Source organism: Hypanus sabinus, chromosome 7 (assembly GCF_030144855.1).
Source record: "Hypanus sabinus isolate sHypSab1 chromosome 7, sHypSab1.hap1, whole genome shotgun sequence".
NCBI classification, from domain to species: Eukaryota; Metazoa; Chordata; class Chondrichthyes; order Myliobatiformes; family Dasyatidae; genus Hypanus; species Hypanus sabinus.
The window spans coordinates 178,115,386-178,142,494 of record NC_082712.1 but is presented as its reverse complement, the minus strand read 5'-3'; the positions used below and the strand labels follow the sequence as shown (position 1 = coordinate 178,142,494).

The following is a 27,109-nucleotide window of genomic DNA, read 5'->3' as shown; positions in this document are numbered from 1 at the left end:
ACCTGGAACTCTCACCATATTGCTGGTGTCTTCCACAGTGAAGATTGATGCACAATGCTTAATCAGTTTGTCTGCCATTTTTTTGCCCCCATTCCTACCTCTCTGACATAGTTTTCCAGTGGTCCAATATCCACTCTTGCCTCTCTTTTATGCTTTATGTAACTGAAGAAACTTTTGGTGTCCTCATTATTATTATTGGCAAGCTTACTTTCATACAAGGAAACTGTAGACAGGAAACTATAAACCAGTTAGCCTGACCTCAGTGATTGGGAAGATGTTAGAGTCAATTGTTAAGGATTAGCTTATGGAGTACTTAGTGACACAGGACAAGAAAGGACAAAGTCAGCATGGTTCCCTGGAGGGAAAGTCTTGTCTGAATGCCCTGCTGGAATTTTTTTGAGTAGGATACATAAAGGGATGCAGTGGATGTTATATATTTGAACTTTCGGAAGGCTGCTTACCAAGTTGAGAGTATTACAGAAAAGTTACTAGCATGGTTAGAGCTGTTTGGTAGGTGGCAGTGAGTGGGAATAGAAGGATCCTTTTCTGGTTGGCTGTCAGTGACTTGTGTTCCGCAGGGGTCGGTGTTGGGATCTCTTCTTAATAAGCTGTATATCAATGATTTAGATGATGGAATAGATGACTTTGTTATCAAGTTTGCAGATGATATGCAGATTGGTTGAGGGGCAGGTAGTTTTGAGGAAGCAGGAAGGCTGCAGAAGGATTTAGACAGATCAGGAGAATAGGCAAGAAATTGGCAAATGAAATACAATATTGGAAAATGCATGATCGTGCATTTTGGTTGAAGAAATAAATGTGCAGACTATTTTCTAAATGGGGTGAAAATCCAAAAATCTGAGATGCAAAGGGATTTGGGAGTCCTTGTGCAGAGCATCCTAAAGATTAATTTGCAGGTTGAGGTAGTGGTGAGGAAGGCAAATGGAATGTGAGCTTTCATCTCAAGATATTAGAATATAAGAGCAGGGATGTGTTGCTGAGGCTTTATAAGGTACTGATGAGGCCTCACCTTGAGTATTGTGAACAGATTTAGACTCCTTATCTAAGAAAAGATGTGCTGGCATTGGAGAGGGTTCAGTGGAGGTTCACAAGAATGATTCTGGGAATGAAAGGATTTTCATATGAGGAACTTTTGATGGCTCTGGGCCAGTGCTTGCTGGAATTTAGAATGAGGCGGGGGGGGGGGGGGGTGGGATCTCATTGAAACCTTTCAAATGTTGAAAAGCCTAGAGCGTGTAGATATGGAAAGGATGTTTCCCATTGTGGGGGAGTCTAGGCTAAGAGGGCACAGCCTCAGGGTAGAAGGGCGTCCATTCAAAACAGATGCAGAGAAAGAAATTTCTTTAGCCAGAGGGTGGTGAATTTTGTGGAATTTGTTACCACAGGCAGCTGTGGAGGGCAGTTGGTTGGATGTATTTAAGGTAGAGCTTGATATGTTCTTGATTGGCCACGGCCTTGGAAGCTATGGGGAGAAGGCCAGGCAGTGAGGCTGAGGAGGGGGAGAAAAGGATCAGCCATGATTGAATGGCGGAGCAGACTTGATGGGCCAAATGGCCTTATTCTGTTCCAATATCTTACGGTAATTTGAAGGCCACTTCCTTATTACTGTTGGGGATCTGTATACAATTCCCATCAGGGTTATTTTACCTTTGCAATTCCTTAGCTCTATCTACAACGATTCAACACCTGACCCTGTGATTTGACCCTCTTTCTAATTATTTGATTTTGTTGTTTACCAGCAGGGCAACACCACCCCACCTGCCTTCCTGCCTATCCTTTCGATACAATATGTATCCCTGGACATTAAGCTCCCAGCTGTAATCTTCCAGCCATGATTCAGTGATGCCTACAACATCATACCTGCCAATCTGCAACAGTGCTGCAAGTTCATCTACCTTATTCCATATACTGTGCGCAGATACACCTTCAGTCCTGTATTCACCCTTTTCGATTTTCTCCGCCTTTTACATTGTTACTCATTCTTTTGACTGCAATTTTGCCCAGTCAACAGCCTCTTCTCACTACACATAGCCTCTGTTTGTTTACCAGCTACCTCATCTTCAGCATCATTATCACCTTTCCTATGATAATTGTTGTATTGAAATATATGCAGCTCAGGACAATAGTTTCATCATGGTCAACCTTTTGATTCTTAACTTTGTCTGAGGTCTTACCAACATCTGCCTCCACAACCTCTCCACTGACTGTGCCAGAACTCTGGTTCCCATCCCCCTGCAACTCTAGTTTAAACTCGAGTGTGAAACATTAACTAACCTTCCTGCTGTGATATTAGTCTCCCTCCTCTAGTTCAGGTGCAAACTGTCCCTTCTGTACTGTTCCTACCTTCCTTGGAAGAGAGCCCAACAATCCAAAACTCTTGTGCTCTTCCTCCTACACCAGCTCCTTAGCAATGTGTTAAACTGCATAATCTTCTGAGTTCTGGCTTCATCAGCACAAGGCACAGGTAACAGTCCTGAGATCACAACCCTGGAGGTCCTGCCCTTTAATTTGGCACCTACCTCCCTGAACTCCTTATGCAGAATCTTGTCACTAGTCTTAGCCATGTCACTGGTGCCTACATGGGCCACTACTTTGGCTGTTCACCCTCCTACTTATGATTGCTCAGGACTCGATCCAAGATATTTCTGACCATGGCATCTGGGAGGCAACATACCAGCGGGAATCTTGTTCTTATCTCCAGAATGTCCTGTCTGTTCTCTTAACTAACAAAACCCCTACCACTACAGTGTGTCTCTTCTCCCCCTTTTCCTTTTGAGTCATAGAGGCAGGCTCAGTGCCAGAGATCCGATCACCGTGACTTTCCTCTGTTAGATAATCCCCCCCCCCACCCCTGACAGTATCCAAAGTGATATACCTGTTGTGTAGGGGATGGTCATGGGTACTCTGCACTGGCTCCTTAACCCCTTTCCCTTTCCTATCTGTCACCCAGCTTCTAATGTCCTACACCTTGGGTATAACTTCCTCTCTATATGTCCTATCTTGTGATCCCCTCAGCCTCCCAAATGATCTGGAGTTCATCCAGTTCCAGCTCCAACTCCTTAACATGGTATGTTAGAAGCTGCAGCTGGATGCACTTTTTACAATTGTAGTCCTCAGGGACACTGGAGTTTCCCTGCCATCCTACATCCCTCAAGAGGAGCATACAGCTATCCTGTCTGACACCTCTACTATCCTAGCTCAGCAGATATAAAGAAGGGAAGGAAAAAACTTGAGCATTTCTTTTATTTTTCTGTGATTGAAGCCTCTCTTTGCAGAAACCTTGATAGCTAAACCCTCAAGATCACCCCTCTGTGTCCCCTCAGACAGTTGCTGTGATGATGGCTGCTGTGCTTGCCCCTGCCTTCCTTTAATGTGCTCTTACTAATCAATCCCAAATGCCGGTTGGTCACTGGTCAAAGCACCTTTTTGCTTCTGCCTTTTCTCCTTGAGCAGTGGACCTGAGAAGTCCTCTCTTCTCCAAACTTCTGATGTCCAGATTGGCTGCTGGTCAAAATTCTTTTTTTATTTATTATCCCTCTCAACCCCTGACTTCTCTCTGTAACTTCTGACATCCTGACTAATTAAGAACTTATCAACCTCTGCGTTAAATATACTCCATGACTTGGCCTCTACAGCCATCTGTAGCAAGGAATTCCACAGATTCACCATCCACTGTCTTAAAAAAATTTCTTCTCATCTCTGTTCTAAATGGATGTCCTTCCATTCTGAGGTGTATCCTCTGGTTCTAGACTTGCCCACTATAGGAAACATCTTCTCTGTGTCCACTCTATCTAGGTCTTTCAATGTTTAATAGGTTTCAATGTGACGCCCTCTCATTCCTCCAAACTTCAGTGAATATAGGCCCAGAGCTATCAAATGCTTCTCGTATGTTAACCCTTTAATTCCCAAGATAATTTTCATGAACTTTCTCTGGACCCTCTCCAATGTCAGCAAATCCTTTTGAGCCTGATGATTCAGAGGTATTCTCCTGCCTTCACGTTCTGGCTAAAGAATTTGTAAAGGGATTATTATTCTATAATGCAACTGTGCATCGTGTATGATTTGTGTATCTTTACAGGATGAATCTGGCACGGCAGAAAGCAGTGGGCATGACCTCAGCACTCAGGAAAGGATTATTGGTCCTCAGCTGAGGGAGAACTCTGTCGGTTGTGGCGATTACAGTAATCACAGCTACTCATATTCTCCCATCTTGGGAAAGTCTGAAACTGGTGAGTGAACAGAACATCGCCGTGTCCTTTACCTAGAATCAAATGTTCTATTTATTTCATTATTCTGCTCTCTGAGAGGTTATTTACTTAATATGAATGTTAATGCAAAAAGCACAGTAACGTATAATTCTCTAAGTCCTAGGATCTGCAGTACTCTGGGAAATGCAAAGGATCTCTGTGCCACTACTGTTTCACATTTTAAAACAAAAATCATTTGTTTTTGAGAGCATTTGGGCCATTAATATCTTGACCTTAGACCATAAGACGTAGGAATAGAATTAGGCCATTCAGCCCTTCGAGTCTACTCTGCCGTTCCATCATGGCTGATCTCAGATCCCGCTCAACCCCATACTCCTGCCTTCTTGCCATATCCTTTGATGCCCTGACTCATCAAGAAATTATCAACTTCCATCTTAAATATACCTATGGATGGCCTGCACTGCAGTCTCTGGCAGAGCATTCCACAGATTCACTATTCTCTGGATTCACTACCTCTGTTCTAAAAGATTACCCCTCAGTTTAAAGCTGTGCCCTCTAGTTCTGGATACCCCCACCGCAAGGAACATCCTCCCCACATCCACCCTATCTAGTCCTTTCAATATTCAGTAGGTTTCAGTGAGATTCCCACATATTCTTCTAAATTCAAGCGAGTATAGGCCTGAAGCGGCCAAACTTTGTTAATCCCTTCATTCCTTGAATCATCCTCATGAACCTGCTCTGGACTCTCCAATGACAACGCATCGTTTCTGAGATAGGGGCCCAAAACTATTGACAATACTCAAGTACAGCCTGACTAGTATCTTATAAGACCTCAGCATTATTTCCTTGGTTTGATATTCTATTCCACTTGAAATAAATGCCAATATTGCATTTGTTTTTGTTACCATAGACTCAACCTGTAAATTAACCTTCTGGGTGTCTTGCATGAGGGTTTTTAAGTCTCTCTGCACCTCTGACGTTTGAATTTTCTCCCCATTTAGATAATAGTCCGCACTATTGTTCCTTTTACCAAAATGCATTATCATACATTTCCCAACACTGTATTTCATCTGCCACTTTTTGCCCATTCTTCCAATTTGTCTAAATCCTGCTGCAGCTGCATTGCTTCTTCAGCAGTACCTACCCTTCCATCTGTCTTTGTATTATCTGCAAACTTTGCCACAAAGCCATCAATTCCATTATCTGAATCTTTGACAAACAATGTGAAAAGTAGCAGTCCCAATACTGACCCCTGAGGAACAGCAGTAGTCACTGGTATACAACCAGAAAAGGCCCCTTTATTCCCACTCACTGCCTCCTGCCTATCAGCCTTTCCTCTATTCATGCCAGCACCTTTCCTGTAACGCCATAGGATTAAGCAGGCTCATGTGTGGCACCTTAACAAATGCCCTCTGAAAATCTAAGTAAACAACATCCACTGCCTCTCCTCTGCACCCTTCTTGTTGCTTCCTTGAAGAGCCCTAACAGATTTGTTAGACAAGATTTCCCTTAATAGAAACCATGCTGACTTTGACTCATTGTTATTTTCCAAGTATCCTGAAACCTCATCCTTGGTAATGGACTCCCAACACTTTGCCAACCTCAGAGGTTAGGTCAACTGGCCTATAATTTCCTTTCTTTTGTCTTCCTCCCTTCTTGGAGTGACATTTGCAATCTTTCAGTCCTCTGGAACCATGCCAGGATCAAGTGATTCTTTGAAAGATCACGACCAATGCTTCCGTTCTTTAACAACCTCTCTCAGGACTCTGGGATACAGTCCATCTGGTCCAGCTGACTATCCATCTTAAGACCTTTGAGTTTGCCTGATACTTTTTCCTTTGTAATCAGAATGACATTCGCTCCTGCTCCCTGATACTCACAAACCTCTGGTACACTGCTCGTGTCTTCCACAGTGCATTAAGTTTATCTGCCATTTTTTTGTCCCCAATTACAACTGCACCAGCATCATTTTCCAGTGGTTCAATATCAACTTGCACCTGCATTTTACTCTGTATAACTGGTGTGCTTCTTTATTTCAAAGTTCAATTTTATTGTCATCTGACTATATGTATATACAGTGTAAGGCGTATATGTGTGTCTCTCTCTCTCTCTCTCTCTCTCTCCCTCTCCCTCTCCCTCTCCCTCTCCCTCTCCCTCTCCCTCTCCCTCTCCCTCTCCCTCTCCCTCTCCCTCTCCCTCTCCCTCTCCCTCTCCCTCTCCCTCTCCCTCTCCCTCTCCCTCTCCCTCTCCCTCTCCCTCTCCCTCTCCCTCTCCCTCTCCCTCTCCCTCTCCCTCTCCCTCTCCCTCTCCCACTCCCACTCCCACTCCCACTCCCACTCCCTCTCCCTCTCCCTCTCCCTCTCCCTCTCCCTCTCCCTCTCCCTCTCCCCCTCCCTCTCCCCCTCCCTCCCCCCACCCACACAAACACACATGTAGAATAGTTTTGTTGTAATTTTATGAATTGCACTGTACTGCTGCTGTAAAAAAGGGAAAAGTCTAATTTCATGACATTTGTAAATGATAAACCTATATTTGATGAGGTTCCCCATGCAAGGCTCATTCAGGAAGTAATGAGGCATGGGATCCAAGGAGACCTTGCTTTGTGGATCCAGAATTGGCTTGCCCACAGAAGGCAAATGGTGGTTGTAGTTGGTTCATATTCTGCATCGAGGTTGGTGACCAGCGGTGTTCCACAGGGATCTGTTCTGAGACCCCTCTTCTTTGGGATTTTTATAAATGACCTAGATCAGGAAGTAGAAGTTTGCTGATGACACAAAAGTTGGGGGTGTTGTGGGTAGTCTGGAGGGTTGTCAGATTACAGTGGGTCATTGATAAGATGCAGAACTGGGCCGAGAAATGGCAGATGGACTTCAACCCAGATGAGTGTGAAGTGGTCCATTTTAGTAGGTAAATTTGAAGACAAAATGTAATAATCATGGTAAGACTATCAGCAGTGTGCAGGATCAGGTAGATCTTGGGGTCTGTGCCCATAGGACACTCAAAGCTGCTGTGCAGGTTGACAGTGATGTATGATGTGTTGGCCTTCATCAACTGTCGGATTGAATTCAAGAGCTGTAAGGTAATGTTATAGCTATATAAGACCTTAGATAGACCCCACTTGGTGTACTGTGTTCATTTCTGGTCACCTCACTGCAGGAAGGATGTGGATACTATAGAGATGGTGCAGAGGACATTTACAAGGATGTTGCTTGGATTGGAGAGTATGCCTTATGAGAACAGGTTAAGTGGACTCGGACTTTTCTCCTTAGAGCAACAGAGGATGAGAGGTGACCTGATACAGGTGTATAAGATGACGAGATGCATTGATCATGTGGATAGTCAGACTTTTTCCGAGGGCTAAAATGGCGGACATGAGGAGTCATAGTTGTGAGGTGCTTGGAAGTAGGTACAGTGGGGATGTCAGAGGCAGGTTTTTTACACAGATAGTGGTGGGTAGATGGAATGCACTGCCAGTGATGTTGGTAGAGGAGGATACAATAGGGTCTTTTAAGAGATTTTTAGGTACATGGAGCTTAGAAAAATAGAGGGCTATGCAGTTTCTAGTGTAGGTTACCTGGTTGGCACAGCATTGTGGGCTGAAGGGCCTGTAATGTGCTGTATTCGATCTGGGTTTCTATTGTGGACTGAGAGTGGGAGGGGGGTGCCGGAAGAGATGAATCATGGTTTGGAAAGGGGAAGAAGTGAGAAGCACCAGAGAGACATCTTGTAATGTACAATAAACCTGTTGTTTAGAATCAACTGACCTGCCCCGGTATCTCAGGCCTGGGTGTGTCTGTACCTATGCTGTGCCCCACCCCTGGCACTCATCTCTGCCACCTGGTCCACATCCTTCCCATGGCACTCCACCCTCACCATTCCAAACATCCTTTGCACGTGCCAGATTTACAAGCCCACTCTCTGCTCCACCTTGACAAGTACAGTACTTTGCTGAAGTCTTAGGCACCCTAGCTATATATGTGCCTAAGACTTTTGCACAGTACTGTATACAACCAAGTGAACCAATGTTTTTCTGGACCACGATTCACTCAAAAAGCATGTACCACACACAGCACACAAAACAAAATATTACCATAATAAGTTATAGTTAAAAAATGCTTGTAGTGCAGAGTGCGTACTGAACAGATCAGGTGGCATCAGCAGGGCCAGAAATAAAGTTCCTGTTTCACACGTGATCTTTCATCAGAAAATGAAGCACTGCATTTAACTGTTCTTCTCTCTGAGGATGCTTCCTGGCCCACTGTGTACTTGCAGTGTTTCTTTATAGGTTTCCACTGCCTTCAAATGTGCAAACCAAGTGCACGTTTTTTCAAGCTAGTTCAAGCTAGCTGGGTAAAGCTAGAGTGTACAAGCAGGGAAGATGGGGGGAAAAAAATCAAAGAAACAAAATTGGTTAGTCCTCAATCAATCAGGTTCCTGGTGTCCCACCTTGTTTACAATCATATTCCAGTTCTTACTTAGAGCAAGACCTTCGTCTTTGTTAAAATTCTTATTCTCTGATGAAACTATTAATCTCTAGAAAGCAGAACCTGATTGGTTAGTCCTCAACCAATCAGGAGGGACAATGATGGGGGTTTATATGCCATCAGACTAGACATGCCTAGGTCTCATTCCTGATGTAGGTGGCGAAGTTAGTCATTGAAACGTCGGTTAAAATTGACCGCTGAACCTGGTTGGAAGTCCTAGAAGTGTTTTTGCGTCATAAACGCTGGGAAAGCACTTGATCCTTTTTTCAAGATCAAAGATATATTTTTTGCACGTCGATGGTTTGGCAAGAGTAAGCCCACAGTAAACAACTTTCCTGCACTATTCCTACACCCATTTCTTTTCCTAGAATCTAATGTACACAGTGACTGAGCTCTGAGCTGTCACACCCTATGTAAAGAATTCCTTCGAGTTGCTTGGTAATATAGTTCTGAATGGCTGACCTTTTCATCCTGTGAAGCTTAGTTGTCGACCTGCCCAGGGAGACATCAATCTTACCAAGACCAGTAAGAATCCTGCTTGCTTCATTTATTTATTTTAATTATTTTTATTTAGCAACACAGCATGGAATTGGCTTTCTGGCCCTTCGAGCCCCACTGCCCCAGTGACTTCTGACAAGCCCAATTAACCCTCACTTAATCACAGTGGCCAGTTAACCCACCACCTGGTATGTCTTTGGACTGTGAGAGGAAACCAGAGCACCCACGAAAACTCTTACATTCGGCAGGGAGGATGTACAAATTCTTTACAGAGGATGCAAAATTGAATTCTGACGTATGAGCGGTAATAATGTTGCGCCAACCACTGTGGTACTGTGGTGCCCATTGAGATCACTTTGAGTTTACCTAAATTTGCAACTATTTATTTTCTCCTAAAGGGTAAATAGTCTTATCTCAGATAACATTTCTTGCTCTTACCCTTTTCATGGGAGATCACACTTGTGAAAAATATTCTAGTTATTGGACTAGGGCTCTTTTTGGTTAGAGAAAGACATCAGTATCTTTGTACTCCGATCCTCCTTCAATAAAGATTCCAATTCATTTATTTATCACATGTACAGTGAAACATTACAGTGAAGTGTGTCACGCAAAACAGACAAAATGCTGGTGGAATGCAGCAGACCAGGCAGCATCTATAGAAAGAAGTACAGTTGATGTTTCGGGCCGAGACCTTTCGTCAGGATTAACTGAAAAAAAGAGATAGTAAGAGAGAAATTTGCAGATTTCCTCGTGTTTGAGTGAAATCTGTCAGTTGCATTAACAACCAACTCACCCAAGAACGTGCTTGGGACAGCCAGCAAATGTTGCCATACGTTCCTGTGGCTACATAGCATTCCCGCAATGCTCAGCAGAGCAACACAGAACACAATCAACAAAACAATAGTAACAGAACACAAGCAACACCCACAAAATACTGGAGGAACTCAGCAGGCCAGACAGCATCTATGGAAAAGAGTAAACAGTCGAAGTTTCAGGCCGAGACCCTTCATCAGGTCTGATGTTTACTCTTTTCTCTAGATGCTGCAAGGCCTGCTGAGGATAGCTGAGTGATAGGTGAAGCCAATTGGGTAGGAAAGATAAAGGGCTAGAGTAGAAGGAATCTGATAGAGGAGAAGGGATCATAGGAGAAAGGGGAGGAGGAGGGGACCCAGGGACAGATGATAGACAGGACAGAAGAGGAAAGAGGCCAGAGTGGGAAATAGAAGAAAAAAGAAGGGGGAGGGATTTTTTTTTACCAGAAGGAGAAATTGATATGCTATCAGGTTGGAGGCTACCCAGATGAAATATAAGATGTTGTTCTTCCACCATGAAGGGGGTCTCATCTTGACAAAACAAGCCCCTTTCCTTCCTCTCCATCTACCTACACACACAAAACAGTCTTCCAACTCCAAGACAGGCCTCTGGGCCTCCAGTCTTCAGACTTCAGCCCTCAGGCTTTGATTTCAGGACTTCGAATCAACCTTTAGGTACCAGTCTTTGATATTGACCCTCAGACTAGCCAATGATGAGACCCTGAACTTCTACTGCTTTGCTTTCTGAACCTGGACACTCACCTTTAATGCTTCCTTTATAATAAAATCCGGCCCTTCTATCAAAGTGCATAACCTTCCACTTTTTCACACTAGTTTCCATGCACCATTCACTTAGCCTATCCAGATCTTCATGCGACCTTTCTGTAGTGACTCACAGGCCACTGCCACCCAGCTCCTGTTCATGAATGAATCTGGATAAATTGTACTTCACCTGTTCATCCAGCAATTGTGAATAATCAGGTCCACTGAACACAACCTCCCAACCTAGAGGGTGTCAAGCACCTTGGCTTTATCTGCAAAAAGCAGGATTTCCTGGTGAACAACCTTTTTAATTCCAATTACCGTGCCCATTCTGAGATGTTGGTCCACGGCCTCCTGTTCTGTCATGTTGAGGTCGCTCTTAGGTGGGAGGACCAGCACCTCATTCTGTTTAGGTAGCCTCCAACCTAATGGTATGAACATCAATTTCTCCAACTTATTGTCATCCTTTTTCCCATCCCCATTCCCTGTTCTTCATTTCCCCACTCTGACATCTTTTTCCTCACCTACCTATTACCCACCGCCCCCAGTGCCCCTCCTCCTTCCCTTTCTCCCAAGGTCCACTCTCTTCTCCTATCCAATTCCTTCTTCTCCAGCTCTTTTTTCCCCACTTAATCACCTCCCAGTTTCTTATTTCACCTCCCCACAATTTCTTACTCTGGCATCTTCCCCCTTCCTTTCTCATCTTGGTTGAAGGTTTTTGCCCTGAAATGTTGACTATTTATTCCTCTCCATAGATGCAGCCTGACCTGCTGAAATCCCTCCAGCATTTTGTGTGTGTTAACCTGGAAATAAACTCTTAATTCTTGCGCCATTGCCTCTGTTCAATAATAATCAACCCAGACCCTTGTTGGGAGTTTAATGATTGATGTGGCACCTTACTAAAGTCCTGCTGAAAGTTCAAATATACCACACTAACTGATTTCCTCCTCATCTATTCTAGTATTGGTAACCTGAAATAAAACTAAAGAAAAATGCCTCCTCACCCTACCCCCCCCCCCCCCCAAAATTGATAGGGTGGTTGAGAAGTTGTAGATAAATTGTATATTGTCAGTCAGGGGGTTTAGTTGAAGAGCCACAGGGTAATATTGAAGTTCCATAAAAGCTTGGTTGGACCACACTTGGAGTATTGTGTTTAGTTCTGGTCGCTTCGTGAAAGAAAGCACATAGAACCTTTGGAGATGGTGCAGAGGAGGTTTACTAGGATGCTGCCTGGTGTAGAGAGCATGTTTTATGAAGATAGGTTGAGCGTGCTAAGGATTTTCTCTTTGGAGAGAAAGAGAATGAGAAGATGATAAAAAGTGTAGGTTGAGTGGACAGTCAGTGGACCTTTTCCCCAGGGTGTAAATGGCTAATATGAGGGGGTATAATTTTAGGTAATTGGAGGAAAGTATAGAGGAGATGTCAGAGGTAGGTTTTTACACAGGAGTGGAGGGTTTTGTGGAATACACTACCAAAATTCGTGATAGAGGCAGATACAATAGGGGCATTTAAGAAGCTCTTAGGTAGGCACATGGATGATAGAAAATGGAAGGACATGTTGGAAAGAAGACTTGGATTGAATAGGTTAAAATGATTGGCATATCATGGACCAAAAGGCCCATACTGTGCCATGTTCAAATGGCACATTGTGCGAAGAGAACTTGTCAAGGAAATCTTCACTGCTTTAAAATAATTTAAATGCAGTTTAAATATGACAGTGTTAGCACCTGCCCTGTTTGTTGAAGGATAGTGCATCATGCGAATTTTCATTTTATTTCAGTCAGAGGACTCAAAGGTCCAAGCAGCTGATCTCTCCCTGCAGCAGTGTGGCTAAAAATAGGGCTTGTAAACATGCTGTGACTGTACTCTGTGTAAAAAGTGTGAGAGCATCAGCTAGTGAGGGAAGGGTTTACTTCCGAATTGGAATCAGGTGTCATAACACTGGTACGCAGTATGTCATGAAGTTTGTTGTTTTGCTGTAGCAATACATAGTAATAAAACCTATAAATTACAAGATATGTTTGTGTATGTGTGTGTGTATGTATGTGTATATGTGTGTGTGCGTGTAGAGGCATACACATCTGGGTGATCACAACAAAACTAATCCACCCCTCATTATAGTTGATCATCTGTCATTCAGTTAGATGAGGCTACAATCACTTGATTCCATTCTTCCCTGAACAGTTATAGCTGATGATCACTACCTTTTTTCTTTTTAAGGCCATCACTCCTACTGGGGCATAGGCCTGTTAACAGCAGCTCACCAGAGTCCTCTGTCCAGCCTCCCAGAAGGTTGATCAGCCCTGTGGCTTCTGCTTTTACTACATGACTTCATACATCTTTGAGGTGACGATCCTTCCTCTCCCTCAGAGATGAAGTCTTTGGAGCTTGTTGGTGTTTCTGTTGCTTTGAGTTTTTAAAGGGCATGGTTGCTAGCCCCATACCCACCCTCCTTTTGCAGCCAGGCTTGGGACCATGGTGCACTTAAGTGTGTACCCTTTGCCTCGTCCAGTTTCTCGTCTGAAAGTTGTCACTGTTAACTGAAAACATGGCACTTTTTCCCTGTATGGATGCTGCCCGCATTGGGAATTTCCAGATCTGGTGGAAGCAGAAATTTACTCCTAAATCTTGGGAAGAAATTTGTTCCCTGGCTTCAGACTCCATCCTTTTTTCTAGGATAGACTGAAGGAGAATCTTGGGTATATATTTAACCATAATCAGTTTCAGACACATCTTCCGTACAGATTACTTACTTTTGCTTAATTCCACATGATTCTCACCTCACCAGCACTTACTTCTGAAACATCCATATCTTTAGCATCTGTAATCTTGGTTGTTTAAAGCACTTCCAGTCATTGTGGGCATGCTGTGTTAGTGCTGATGTGTGTTGACGTTGGCAGGCTGCCTCCAGCGTATCCTTAGGTGTGTTGGTTGTTAACGCAAGCAGTGCATTTGACTGTACATATGATCAGTCTGAATCTGAATCCACCCTCATCAATGTAAGCTTAATCCCTTTATTAACTCTGAGTGCTGCTCACCCGATGCTTGGGCATACTGGCTTACCAGGCTTTCGTTTAAGTGAACTCTTTGAATGATAGTTCTAATCTTTGTTCTAAATATTCCTGTGGCCTCCTCCGTCTTCTGGGCTCTATCTGCTTTTTGATGGTAAACGTCTTTGTAGGGTTATATTGCTCCGAAATGACCCTCTGACGGAGGTTTCCCTAGGAGGCAGGTTTGTTCAGTAACATGGGGATCTTTATGATCTGGTGAAGAAGAAACTAAATACTATCCATTCTGAGCGTAGTGGTTAGTGTAACGTTTTACAGTGCCAGCTTTAAGATTGAGGTTCAGTTCCTACCATAGGATCAGGGTTCAATTCCCACTGCTGCCTATAAGGAGTTCGTACATTCTCCCCATGACCATAAGGGTTTCCTCCAGGTCTCTGGTTTCCTCCCACATTCCAAAGACATATGGGTTTGGGTTAGTAAACTGGGCATGTTATTGTTGGTGCCAGAATTTTGGAGACATTTGTGGGCTGCCCCACCACATCCTCTTACTGTGTTGATTGTTGACTTAGATGACGCATCTCACTATGTTTCGATATACGTGTGACATATAAAGTTAATCTGCATCTTTAAGTGCTGAAGATCCTTTTTTAAATTGGGCACTGCATATGATTGTTTGGAAAGATTATAGAATGTTTTGAATAAGAAATCTGGTCAAAGCCTTGCTACTGCAGTGCCCAGAGTTTACCCAGCTGTTTTAGTTGGGAATAGTGTTGCTGATATTTTGAATTTTTATTTTGAGGGTTGTAAACCTGTCCAGGTTAAAGGAAGGATCATGTGAATATACAAATTTATCTTTGCAAAGAATTAATAATTCCCAGAAATGAGTAAAAGAATAAAAATAAGTTTAAAAAAATAAAGGCTTGCATTCTTTAAGTACCTTTCACAACCATTGAAGGATCAATTAAGATGTTCTGAGGCATAATCACTAGTGATGTAGAAGGTTTGGGGCCATTTGCTTGTAGTAAGTTTCCATAAGCAATAACATCATGTCGACACATAATTGTGGTTCACTACCTCAGCCAGGTTTATTTTTTGAATAAGCAGTAATGCTTGGCTTATTGGTAATGCTGATGTCCCATCTGTGAATTAAATACTTTTTGTAAAGTTGTGAAACTGCAGTTTTGAGTTTGAGTGGATTTCTGCTTGCTACAGGATATGTGGGATTGGTGAATCAAGCTATGACCTGCTACCTGAACAGTTTGCTGCAGACGCTTTTTATGACTCCTGAGTTTAGGAATGCACTCTACAGGTAATGTCTAATTTAATTATTTCAGCATTTCAAAAGTAAATCTTATCAGACAGGTTGAAGCAGTGTTTAAATAAAAATACCTCACTCCCCCATCTTGTTATTCTGTGATCGATATTTACTCTTGTACGTTCTTGTGAATGGAGCATTTGAGTTTTTGTGTTCAGAGGCCCTTCAGCACATGTATGGAGTCTCAGGGACTCCACACAATTATCTCCACAGTGCAGGTTACAAGTGCGGCATCAGTCACAACTTGTCATTGAGTCAAGAACACATCCTGTAAGATCTCCAGTTCCACAAAGTTCATGCTTTGGCAATAAAAGGGCTTTGTTTAGACTTGGAAGTGTCACATCTGTAGTTTTGGGTAAGTGTGTGCGACCCATTGGTGCTCTGCCATTTTCAGTTTGGGATCCTCGCTTTTAACATGAGCCAATGTGTCTGGTTGAGGATGGAAATGAAGAAAACCAGTCTGGGAGAAGAACTCTTGTCTTCCCATGTTTATTCAGCTATCTGTTGAGGAGGAGTGTGACATAATTCTGCAAGCTGAGATGGCAGTTTGAGACATGGTACTGGTTTGAACCCCAAAGGTGACTATCTTGACAACAGTATAGAGCAGTTAAGCATGGATTCAGACCCTTCAGCCCAACTAGTCCACGCTGACCATGTCACCCACTCAGCTTGTTCTAATTTCATGTGTTTGGCCCATATCTCTTAAACGATACAGCATTTGCCTCAACCACCTTCTTCTGACAGCTTGTTCTGTATTTTCACTATCTTCTGTGGAAAAAGGAAGTTGCCCTTCAGATCCCTTTTATATATTCCCCCCCCACCCCACCCTAAATCTATACCTCCTGGTTTTTGGACTCCTCTTACTCTGGGGGAGAAAAATTGATACCTCTCATAATTTTAGACAGTTCTGTAAGGTCACCCCTCAATCTCCTCTGTTCCAAGGAATAAAGAACTAGCTTGGTCAACCTCCCTGATAAACTCAGACCTTGTTGTCTGGGCAAAATCCCCATAAATATCTTCTGCACTCTCTCCAGTTCAATCATTTCTTCCCATAATATGATACGCAAACCTGTACACAGTACTATTAGTGTGGCTCACTTAGTTTTAAAATCACACACATTTTTCTCAGTGAGTTAATTTGGATAAAATGCTGCCAGCATTTATATGACCTGCCACGGTAGAGTAGCAATGAGCTCAACACCTTACTGCACCAGCCATCATCCAACGGGATTCAGTTCCTGCTGTTGTCTGTATGGAGTTCGTACATCCTCCTTTGACCTTGTGGACTTTCTCCAGGTGCTCTAGCTTTCTCCCACAGTGCAAAGATGTATGGGTTAGGTTTAGTGAATTGTGTGCATGCTGTGTTGGCACTAGAAGCACGGTGACGCTTGCAAGCTTACCCTAGCTCATCCTTGGATTGTGGGTGTTGAAGCAAGTTATACTTGAGACAATGTTTATTTTTTATCTCTTCATAGTCAATAATCCACGAGTTACCACCCAAGATTATACATTTCACAGATAACCCTTTTGGAAGTTCCTTAGCCATTCTCATAATCTGTCAAACTCTGAGCTCTGAATCTTCTAACATACTGATTGTTAAAGATTGCTTAGCAGTAATTTCAAGGAGCTGGGATGTGCCAGTTGGTTCCTTGGGCTGATGCAGATGTGTTCACAGGTGGGAGTTTGAAGAAGGTGAGGAAGATCCGGTCACCAGCATTCCATACCAACTCCAAAGGCTCTTTGTTTTGCTACAAACGAGTAAAAAGAGAGCGGTGGAAACGACAGATGTGACACGAAGCTTTGGCTGGGATAGCAGCGAAGGTAGGTGATGCACTGAGAGCACTAGATTGGGGCAAAATATTCCTGGTGGTGTTTCAATGGTTTTTTCTCGATGTCCTTTATCAAGGCCTAATGATTGTGTTCCTCTTGCTAGCCTGGCAGCAGCATGACGTTCAGGAACTGTGCCGAGTCATGTTTGATGCACTCGAACAAAAATGGAAGCAAACAGAACAGGTAACTAATATTACACACGTCCTTGCTAAAATGAAACTGATATTTCCCTCCTGTTTTTCATCAGATATCAACTCTTTTGGCATGTATTACGGTTTTCACTGAACAACTTGACCTATTATCTTGTAGAGGAAAGAACTGTATGTCTTTTAAAAATCTAAATGTATTACATTGTACTTTGTACTACAATCTCAATTATTCTGTTCTCCTTTGCACTTGTGAACTGCAAATTACATGAAACAGTCTTGAATTTTGATTTCCCCCATGCTCATGCTAGTTATACCCTAACAGCAATTTAATACAATTTCAAAGGAGTCCTTGTCATAAAAGCATAGTGACTGTCTAATTGTATTATATTTTTTGTTTGTTTAATATTCCCTCAGCAAGAAATCCCAACTGTCTGGCATTACCAATGGCTGCCTAAGTCATGTATAAAAAAGCACCTCCTTCCCCCACCTCCCACCATCAATTTAATTTTTAAAAAAACCACGAAATGCTGGCAGAACTCAGCAGGCCAGACAGCATCTATGGGAGGAGGTAATAATGACATTTCGGGCTGAAACCCTTCATCATGAAGCTGGCTGAGTTTGCAACTCTGCAGTTGTTTCCAATCCTGTGCAGTGACCCTGCTATCACTTTACTTGGTGATGCAGAGCACTGCCTTTATTCTCCTCATTCTCCAGATTTGCAGTGCTAATGAATGAACATCAGTGCCTGAAGGTCTCCATATCCAACCTTTCTCTGATTTTGAGGTGTTTTGTTGGGGGCTGCAGTCCTGAAATTCCCAATCCTACCTTTGCCCAAACTACAGCACATGTGGCTTAAATGATGGACAATAAATCCATAGTTGACTTTATTCTCATCTGTAGAAGTGCATGTGTGCACAGGTGCAATGAAAACCTTGTTTGCAGCAGCATCACAGGCACAGAGCATCAAGTAAACAGCATTCACAAGTAAAACTTAAGATTATTAGACACAGCAGAGATGGGCCATCGGCCCTTTGAGTCTGCTTCGCCATTCCACCATGGCTGATTTATTATTGTTCTCAACTCCATTCTGCCTTTTCCTCATAACCTTTGACTCCCTGACTGAGGACCTGTCAACCTCTGCTTTAAATGTGTTCAGTGGCTTGCCCTCCACTGCCACCTGTGCAATGGATTAAATATAAATTATACACAATTTAAGCAAGGAAGAATACAATTTAAACAAAAATCCACTTTAGTGCAAAGTGATCTTGTCTTTGCCTGTAATGACCACAATCGACAGAAGAATGAGGGAAGCAGAATTTTGGCGAAGTTAACTTACTTGGTTGCTTATTTATAGATTTCCTCTTATTGCTTTGTGTTTTTAACTTCTACGTACTTCATTTGTTGCTATTGGGTCACAGCTGTGACTATCCAGTGGCAAAGTGTTTTCTAAAGACTGGATTTTGCTATGACAGTTGATTGGCGGATCTAGGAGGTGTCATTTACACCTTAGTACTGTACTGTAGTGTGGTGGTAGAGTTACTCACGATGTAGCAATGCTTTGTTGTTAATTCTAAGGAATCTTCTCTCTGGTTTCAGGCTGACCTCATTAACCAGCTCTACCAAGGGAAGTTAAAGGACTACGTGAAGTGTCTGGAGTGTGGCTACGAGAGCTGGAGAATTGATACGTACCTCGACATCCCACTGGTGATCAGGCCCTATGGTTCCAACCTTGCATTTAATAGTGTGGTAGGTGGTCATGCAACGTGCTTGGATGGCGGCATATCATTGGATTTGTACAATACATTGAAGTTACGGAGGACACAGAATGTCATGATGGTTTCCAGCACAGTGATCCCATCATTTCCCTTCTCATTTTCCTGCAACTTATTCCCTTTTTCATACCTTTAAACTTTTTGATTCTTTTGGAACTTACCATAAGATTAGTTTTGTATATCATGTGTATATTGAAACATACAGTGAAATGCATTGAATAAAATTGGTGAGGACTGTGCTGGGCAGCCTTCTTGCATCATCAAGCTTGCAGTACCAAATTAGCTTGACGACAACTTACTAACCCTAACGCTTTGGAATGTGGAAGAAAACCAGAGCACCTGGAAGAAACCCATGTGGTGTGGGGACAACATAGTCTCTTTACTTTAGTGGGAATTGAACCCCAATCTGGCAGCTTGCACTGTAACAGTGTTATGATAATTTCTACACTACAATGCCACCCCACTTAGCTGCATAAGAGAGCAGACTACAGTGGCAAGTTATCTTGGGGTGTGTGAAGAAATCAGAGATCCTAGCAGAAACTCACGTGGTCACAGAGTACTCTGCACAAGTAGCACCTTCTCACTTACTTACTGCCTGATGTGCAGCTGTCAGTTAAGACAGTATTGAAGGTCCTCCATCTCTGATGGTGGTCAGGCCTTCCTTCGTTGTGTCAGTAGCTTCCTCTCTGTTTTCACTACTGTCAGTCATGCAAGTCCTGGGTGAAGACTCAGGAATACCATGATACTCATATGTAGAAGGATTCTTTTTTGCTGTTTCCGTAACAATTTTTTTTTACCAGTCAGGGTTGTTAGTCCTGAGCTGAAACCCAGAAGCTGGAGGACTGGTGGACCACTTTTAATCTGTCCTCTACCCTTTGATCGGCTTGGCATGGGTGACCCCACCAAGAGCCAAAGCATAAAGCCCTGACTCCTGCCAGCATAGCTGTCTGGGTCATTGAGACACACAAGTCTCCAAACCATGAGAATATTGTGGTCCTCTTGGAGGAAATAGTCTCTCTTGTCAGCATCAAACTTGGGTCCCAGAAACTGAAAGGCAAAGGTGCTAGCTGTTATGCTACCTGTTCTGCCATGATACTTGGAGCCTTTCCTCTAAGTATATTGATAAGGACCATGTACAGATGCATGGCAGGGAGTTAAATCTGATTTGTTTCACTGTTGTTCTTAACCCATCACCCCTATTGGCCATTGACAGCAGCTCACCAGAGTCCTCTGCCATGGGCCAGACTTTCAGTCTGAGAGAGTGTAGTCCATTGAAGATCCTTTCTCTCTCAGGAATGAGGCCTTTGGAGTTTCCGTATTTCTGGGATTTTACAGGATGAGGTTGCTATCCTCATGCCCAACCTTCCTCCTCTCAGCTGGACTTGGGACTATCCCTGGCAGATTTTTGTTGCTTTTAGTTGGAGATAAATGTTTGTTGGGTGTTAGTTGAACTCAGCTCTTCAAATAATTCCCTGTAAGACAAAAGATGTCATTCATACCTTTGTTATAACTAACTATGATAAAATACTTAAGTTACTGAACTTTTCTAAGTCCCTGTATCCAAGAAAAGTATGCAGAGTTACGAGGGTGACATGGTAGCTTTGCAGTTAGCATAAATCTAGTATCTAGTTTCCATTTTGCCATTGTCTGTCAGGACTTTGTATTTTCTCCCTATGACCATGTGAGTTTCCTGCAGGTGCTCTTTGGGGGTTAGTAGGTTAAATAGTCACATGGCAGTAATTGGATGGCGCAGGCTTGTTGGGCCAGAGAGGCCTGTTTCCATGCTGTATCTCCAAAAGAAATTAAGCAACAATGCAGCACCATAGCAAATGTATGTTCCTGCAGTGAGACAGAAACTGTTTAATTCATTGGTTGGCTGTTGTATCCAACAATGACAGGAGACTTGTGCAGGAGAGTTTCTAAAGTGGAAAAGCTGTTAGACTGGGGCAGTTCCACTCTTTTGATCTTGGAAGTCCAGGTCCAGTGGTACGAATAGTCATCACAATTGGAGTCTTCCTTGGTTGCAGTGGATGACCATAACTACTACTGTGCCTTGTCATGCCCTTCGCTTCCTACGAAACATTGTAGAGCCACCTTCACTGTAGATCTCATCTGCCCAGTCCACTGGAGCTGATTTTGCATGTTAGGACAAGCATGACTCTATCTCACCAGGCTTTAGGCCTGCCAGCTACCCCTCACCTGGTTTAGCCTGCCTGTCAGAGTGGTGTACTGAGGTGTGGCTGCTGTCACATGCAAACAGCTACTTGGAGCCACTGGTGAGAGCTGAGTGTCCCGTGAGGACGAAAGGTGAGTGAGGTGCTACCCCCACTGTTGAAAACTGGGCTGAGTTGAGTTCTATTCTATGCTCATTGCCCTATGACAGGAAAGATGTGGTGGAGGCTTTGGAGAGGATGCAGAAAAGGTTTACCAGGATTTTGTACTGTAATGAGGGGTTTGACAAACTTGGGTCATTTTCTCTGGAGCAGTGGAGGCTGAAGAGAGGCCTGATAGAAGTTTATAAGAGTGAGAGACATAGAACAGACAGCCGGTGTATTGAAAGACATAGAGCAGACAGCCGGTGTATTTTTCCCAGGACTGAACTGTCTAGTGCTAGAGGGCATGCACTTAAAGTGAGAGGGGGAAGTTTAAGGGAGATGTGCAGGGCAGGTCTTTCACACAGAGTGGTAGGTGCCTGGAGTAGGCATTTAAGAGGTATGGGCACATGAATGTGTAGAGTGGCTTTGTGTGGGCTGAAGAAAAGGGTTAGTTTCATTAGGCTTTTAGTCATTTGGTTAATTAGTTCAAAGTTTAAAGCTATTAAAGTATAAATACAACCTTAAGATTCATCTTGATGGCACTCAAAACAAAGAAACACAATAGAATTCATCAAAAAAAAAACTCGCAAGGCCAATGTTTGGCACAAAATTGAGCCTCAGGGCAAGTTCCTGTGCTGTTTCTATGTAACGTTTTTCTAGTCTGTCGATCAGTTGAAGCAGGTTGGAAAACTCCATGCCAAATATGTAATCACGAGCACTACATGCAAATATTCCTGTCTGGTATTATTGAGTGATCAAATTAAACAAGTAGACAAAGTGCAAATCTTTCCTTTGTCTACCCAGTCCCAGACAATTACGATTGCTGTATCTTACCTCATCTATACTCCCTATCTGAATAATATGGTAGAACAGCACAACAGCATAGTGGTGAGCTCACTTCACAGTGCACCTGCTGTTAGATCGGGATTTGATTCCTACCGCTGTCCGTAAGGAGTTTCCTCTGGGTTCCTCCAACATTAAAAGCGTGCGGTTCGGGTTTGTAAGTGATGTGCATGTAATGTTGGCACCAGATGGGTGGTAACATTTGTGTACTGCCCAACACATCCTTGCTGATAGGATTTGATGCAAATGACACATTTCACTGTATATTTTGACATACATGTGACAAAGGTCATCTTTAACCAAAATTAAATGATCATACCCAATTGAAGGTGTGCCTGACCCTGAAGAGCATACTTTTTGAATGTGTTGATGTCTGCCCTTGTCAGAAAAGTTCATGAGTCAAGGTCTGTAGCATGGCATTGTCAGGAATAAACCAGAATCCACCATTGAAACTTCGTCTTAATCTGAATCATCAAGGTCTCTCCTCCACCCATCTAAGGAGTGCTGCTTATGCAGGACCCTTAGCATTATCAAGGATCCCTCCCATATGTCCCACAATCTCTTTGACCCTCTATAATCAGGTAGGAGGTGCTGTAGCATTAGGACAGGGATTGTTGGGATGGGAATCAGCTTCTTCCCCCACTGAGCTCCCTGCCACCACCCAGATCTCATCGTGTACGAAGTGCCAGTAGCATTTTACTGTTTACTTTTCAACTTGTGTCATAAATGCAACTTATACAGGTTCACAATCCCTTATCCAAAATCCTTGGGGCCAGTTGCATTTCGGAATTCAGAATTTTTCAAATTTCAGAAAATTGATAATTATGTTGTTAATTAATGTCTCATAGCAGGTGGACTTAGGACCAGGGGGAGCTCTGGATTTGCGCACATCCTCCTGTATACTTTAAATCATCTCTAGATTACTTATAATACCTAATACAATGTAAATGCTATGTAAATAGTTGTTATACTGTATTGTTTAAGGAATAATGACAAGGGAAAAAGTCTGTACATGCTCAAACAAGTGCAGGAGAAGAACTTCCGGGTTTTCCCAATCCGCGATCTTTTGCAAGTACTATTACAGTACAGTTTATTTATAGAGTAATATACTGATACATGAAATAGTGGGATAATTGTAGACCATAAATATGTTAGTACATTTTATTTCCAACAAAAACATTCAGTAAAACAAAAATATACAGCTTCAAACAAACTGAATCAAACACATAGTAAATGACTTATTGGAATAAATGTAGAACGTAAATATTCTAGGACATATATAGGTTCAAACTAAGCTAAATACGTACAGGTACCTCTAGTTAAGTCGTACTACGTCTGGCAAACAAAGCTAAACCCACAGGTACCTGATGGAACAGGATTCTCAAGTTATGAAACAGCACTACGACAGACTGTTTTTAAAGACTTCTTCATGTGTCTCATTAACATAGGTTTATGTCTAAGTAATCTCTCTTTAACTGAGTAAACTTCCATAATCTCTTGCTTACTGATAAATGCGCGTTGTTCAAGGTCATCAATTAACTGATCACACATTTTCACCATATCGCCTATGGGTATTTTTTCACCTGTGTTCACTGTCATCATCATCACTACTATCATCATGCCGCACAGACACACCACAATCAAGCTTCTGCAATAACTCCACTTTCTGCATTATTGATAATGATAGATGCTTCCTTCTCTTTTTCTCATTGTTACCCATAGGGGTATCTGCAGCTCTTTTTGACATTTTCACAGTGAAATTAAACACAAAGTTACCAGTGAACACAAAATATCAGTGAACAGCAAATGCACGTGTAACCAGTACGAGCGCTGAGCCACAACTGATGTCTGGCAGCCTCTGTTAGTGCTGCCACTTCACACCTGAGTGACATCAGCTGTTGGCACGCCAAACAAGCCTTGTTACGACACGCTCCACACCCCACAAAAAAAACTTTGGTTTTCAGAGCTTTTCAGTTTTCAGATAAGGGATTGTGGAATTAAATATCAATTTTGTGGAATACTGTATATTTTGTTATTTTCTAGTTGTGGTAATTTTTGTGTTTTGTGTGAGTTCTATGTACTGTGTTGTGCACCTTGATCCAGAGAAACATTGCTTCGTTTGGAAGTGTACATGTATGACAATAAACTTGACCTTGAATCACATTATTGAAACAAGCTGTGTACACTGTCTTTTCCCTTTAACATTATTGCTGAAGGAATGCATGATTGGAAGTCAGTTAGCTGTTAGTACACTGAAGTTTTATTTGCCTATTCTGGTATTCCAGGAAGAAGCTTTGCAAGCGTTTGTCCAGCCTGAGACCCTGGATGGCCCCAACCAATACTTCTGTGAACGCTGTAAGAAAAAATGTGATGCCCGCAAGGTAAATTATTTCAAGTGGTACAAATGTGTTGGTGTACTTACCTGTTGAGGCTCTCTATTGGTCAGGATTGACCATAGATATTGCAACCTAGTTGTCTACACAGGCCAGTATGCAAGCTAGGGCAGTACTGTATGGAGAGCAAGCTGTTGCCCATGCAGCAGGACCCCCCTCTCCACACAGTTAGTGAATCTAAAGGAACGGCAGAAAGCTATACCCACTCACAGCCTTTTGCAGTAAACCCTGTGGAAAAATCCAGAGCTGGAGCCTCTAAGACAGTTCTGCTTTGAGTTCATTGCTGACTGACAACTCCTGCAATGCCACTGGTGCCAAATGTTTAATCTGATTTGCAATCTTGTTTTGTTTCCCTGTAGGGACTAAAGTTCCTTCATTTCCCGTATCTGCTGACACTGCAGCTGAAGCGATTTGATTTTGACTACACCACAATGCACAGAATAAAGCTGAACGATCGAATGACGTTTCCAGCCGAGTTGGACATGAATCCTTTCATAGACTTTGAAGAAGAAGTAAGTTCGATGCCACCTCAGCTGCACTGATGAGAGGCAGCAGAATGGATTTCCAACATTGAAGATTGTTTAATGTCCTTTCCAGTCCACGAGTCTAAAGGAGAACAAAATAATTGTTACTCTGGATCTAATGTAGCACAAAAAAAAAGTTTGAAGTGAATTTATTAGCAGAGTACCTATGTGACCATATACAACCCTGAGATTAGTTTCATGCTATCATACTCAGTAAATCCAAGAAGCATAATAGAATAGACAAGCAACCAGTGTGCAAATGACCACACTGTGAAAATAGAAAAAATAATAAATATGCAATAAATATTGAAGATGTGAGATGAGTCCGTAAGAAACAATGAATGTTAATACACGAGATTGTTTTTAAATATATATAGATTGAATAATTGTCCATAAGGTGACTGATGGGAAATAATAAACTTGTGGTGAAGATGTTAATCGGCCTTACTGCTTGGGGAAAGTAACTGTTTTTGAGTCTGGTGGTCCTGACGTGGATGCTATGTAGCCTCCTCCCTGATGGGAGTAGGACAAACAGTCCATGAGCAAAGTGGGTGAGATTCAGCTGCCATTCACAGAAATGGGAGAAACATTAGAAAAAGAGATTCTTCAGGGTAGAGAACTCCAGAACTTGGGAGCTCAGGTTTAGGATGAGGAAAAAGTTTTAGAAGGAACCTGAAGGACAACTTCAGGAAGAGGATGGTGAGTATATGGAATGAGGATGTGGTTGAGGCAGGTACGTTGGTTATCACTGAGAAGCACTTGGATTGGTACATGGAGGGGAGGGGCTTAGAGGGATATAGGTCATAGACAGGGAATTAGAGCAAGCTGGGTGGACCCTGTGATTGGCATAGACTAGTTGGGCTGAATGGCCTGATCCTGTGGTGTATTAACATAGTACAGTATAGCACAGTACAGGTCCTTTGCCCCATGAATGCTGACCTAGCAATGAGTAACAAAGACTCACTATTTTTTTTTAAAATCTGACATTCCCCCTATACTAGCCTCCAATCACCTTAAATTAATACTCCCTTGTATAGCCATTTCTGCCCTGGAAAAAGGTCTCTGGTTGTTCACTCTATTGATTAACTCTTAATATTTGAGGAGCTCTGGGCCTGTACTCTCTGAAATTTAAAAGAATTGGGGAGGGGGAACCTATTAAATATTGAAAGACATATAGAAGACGCGGAGAGGATGTCTCCTATAGTGGGAGAGTCTACAAGCAGAGGGTACAGCCTAGAATAGAACAATGTCCTTTTAGAACAGAGATAAGGGGGAATTTCTTTAACCAGAGGGGTGTGAATCTATAGAATTCATTGCCACAGACAGGTATGGAGGCCAAATTATTTAAAGCAGAGGTTGATGGGTTCTTGATTAGTCACTGGGTTATGGGGATAAGACAAGAGACTGGGTTGAGACGGATAATAAATCAGCCATGATGGAATGGCAGAGCAGACTTGATGGGCCAGATGGCCTATAATTCTGCTCCTGTGTCTTGGGGTCTAGTCAAAGATGCTGTCTGACTCTGTGATCTATCCAGGACGTTTTGCTTTCACAGAAATCTCCTCAGACTGAGAGCTGCACAGATAGTGGTGCTGAAAATGAAGGGAGTTGTCACAGTGATCAGTTGAGCAATGACTTCTCCAATGATGATGTTGTGGACGAAGGCATCTGCCTGGACAATAGCAGCACTAGCGATAAAACTTCAAAGGCAGGCAACGAAAAGGTACGTGGTATGATCAGTGACTTTGTTCTGGGGTCTATTACAACATACATGAAATTTGTTCTTTCTGAATGTGTTGGGGAAATGGCTGATAGAGAGCAGATGGAGTTTAATCCAGATAAACATAAGCTGCTGTGTTTGCAATGTGAAGGTCAGAACTCTTTTTTTAAATTACTTTTTCTTACGTCAGTAAAATTTTACTAATATTCCTGTCAAAGTCTTTAAGCCTTATGCCTTTACACTATTTAGAAAGCACTTTGTTTTCCTGTGAATGTCCTTGTGTGTGTGTGCACCTTTAACTCCTGGTGGAGTCGTTGGGGTGCCGTCATGACAAGCTTTTTGCACCAATCTTTTTGGTGATTGCTTATCATACAGTGTGTCTTGGGCATCTGAAACCTGGCAGAGCCCGTTCCTCTCCAGGTTTTTTTTTACGAGGTTGAGTTGCTAGCTCAACACTA

The 27,109-nt window shown here is 42.7% G+C and overlaps 1 protein-coding gene across 3 annotated transcripts in view; it reads left to right on the top strand.

The window, feature by feature from the left end:
• usp47 (ubiquitin specific peptidase 47) overlaps positions 1–27,109 on the top strand; it is a 226,756-nt gene that overhangs the window by 84,756 nt on the left and 114,891 nt on the right. For all 3 annotated transcript variants that reach the window (XM_059976219.1, XM_059976218.1, XM_059976217.1), the window contains exons 4-11: positions 4,097–4,247; positions 15,003–15,099; positions 16,781–16,926; positions 17,039–17,118; positions 18,681–18,830; positions 24,300–24,395; positions 24,767–24,919; positions 26,487–26,654. In XM_059976219.1, the coding sequence (XP_059832202.1) occupies positions 4,097–4,247; positions 15,003–15,099; positions 16,781–16,926; positions 17,039–17,118; positions 18,681–18,830; positions 24,300–24,395; positions 24,767–24,919; positions 26,487–26,654 (1,041 nt within the window). The remainder of the gene's footprint in view (positions 1–4,096; positions 4,248–15,002; positions 15,100–16,780; positions 16,927–17,038; positions 17,119–18,680; positions 18,831–24,299; positions 24,396–24,766; positions 24,920–26,486; positions 26,655–27,109) is intronic.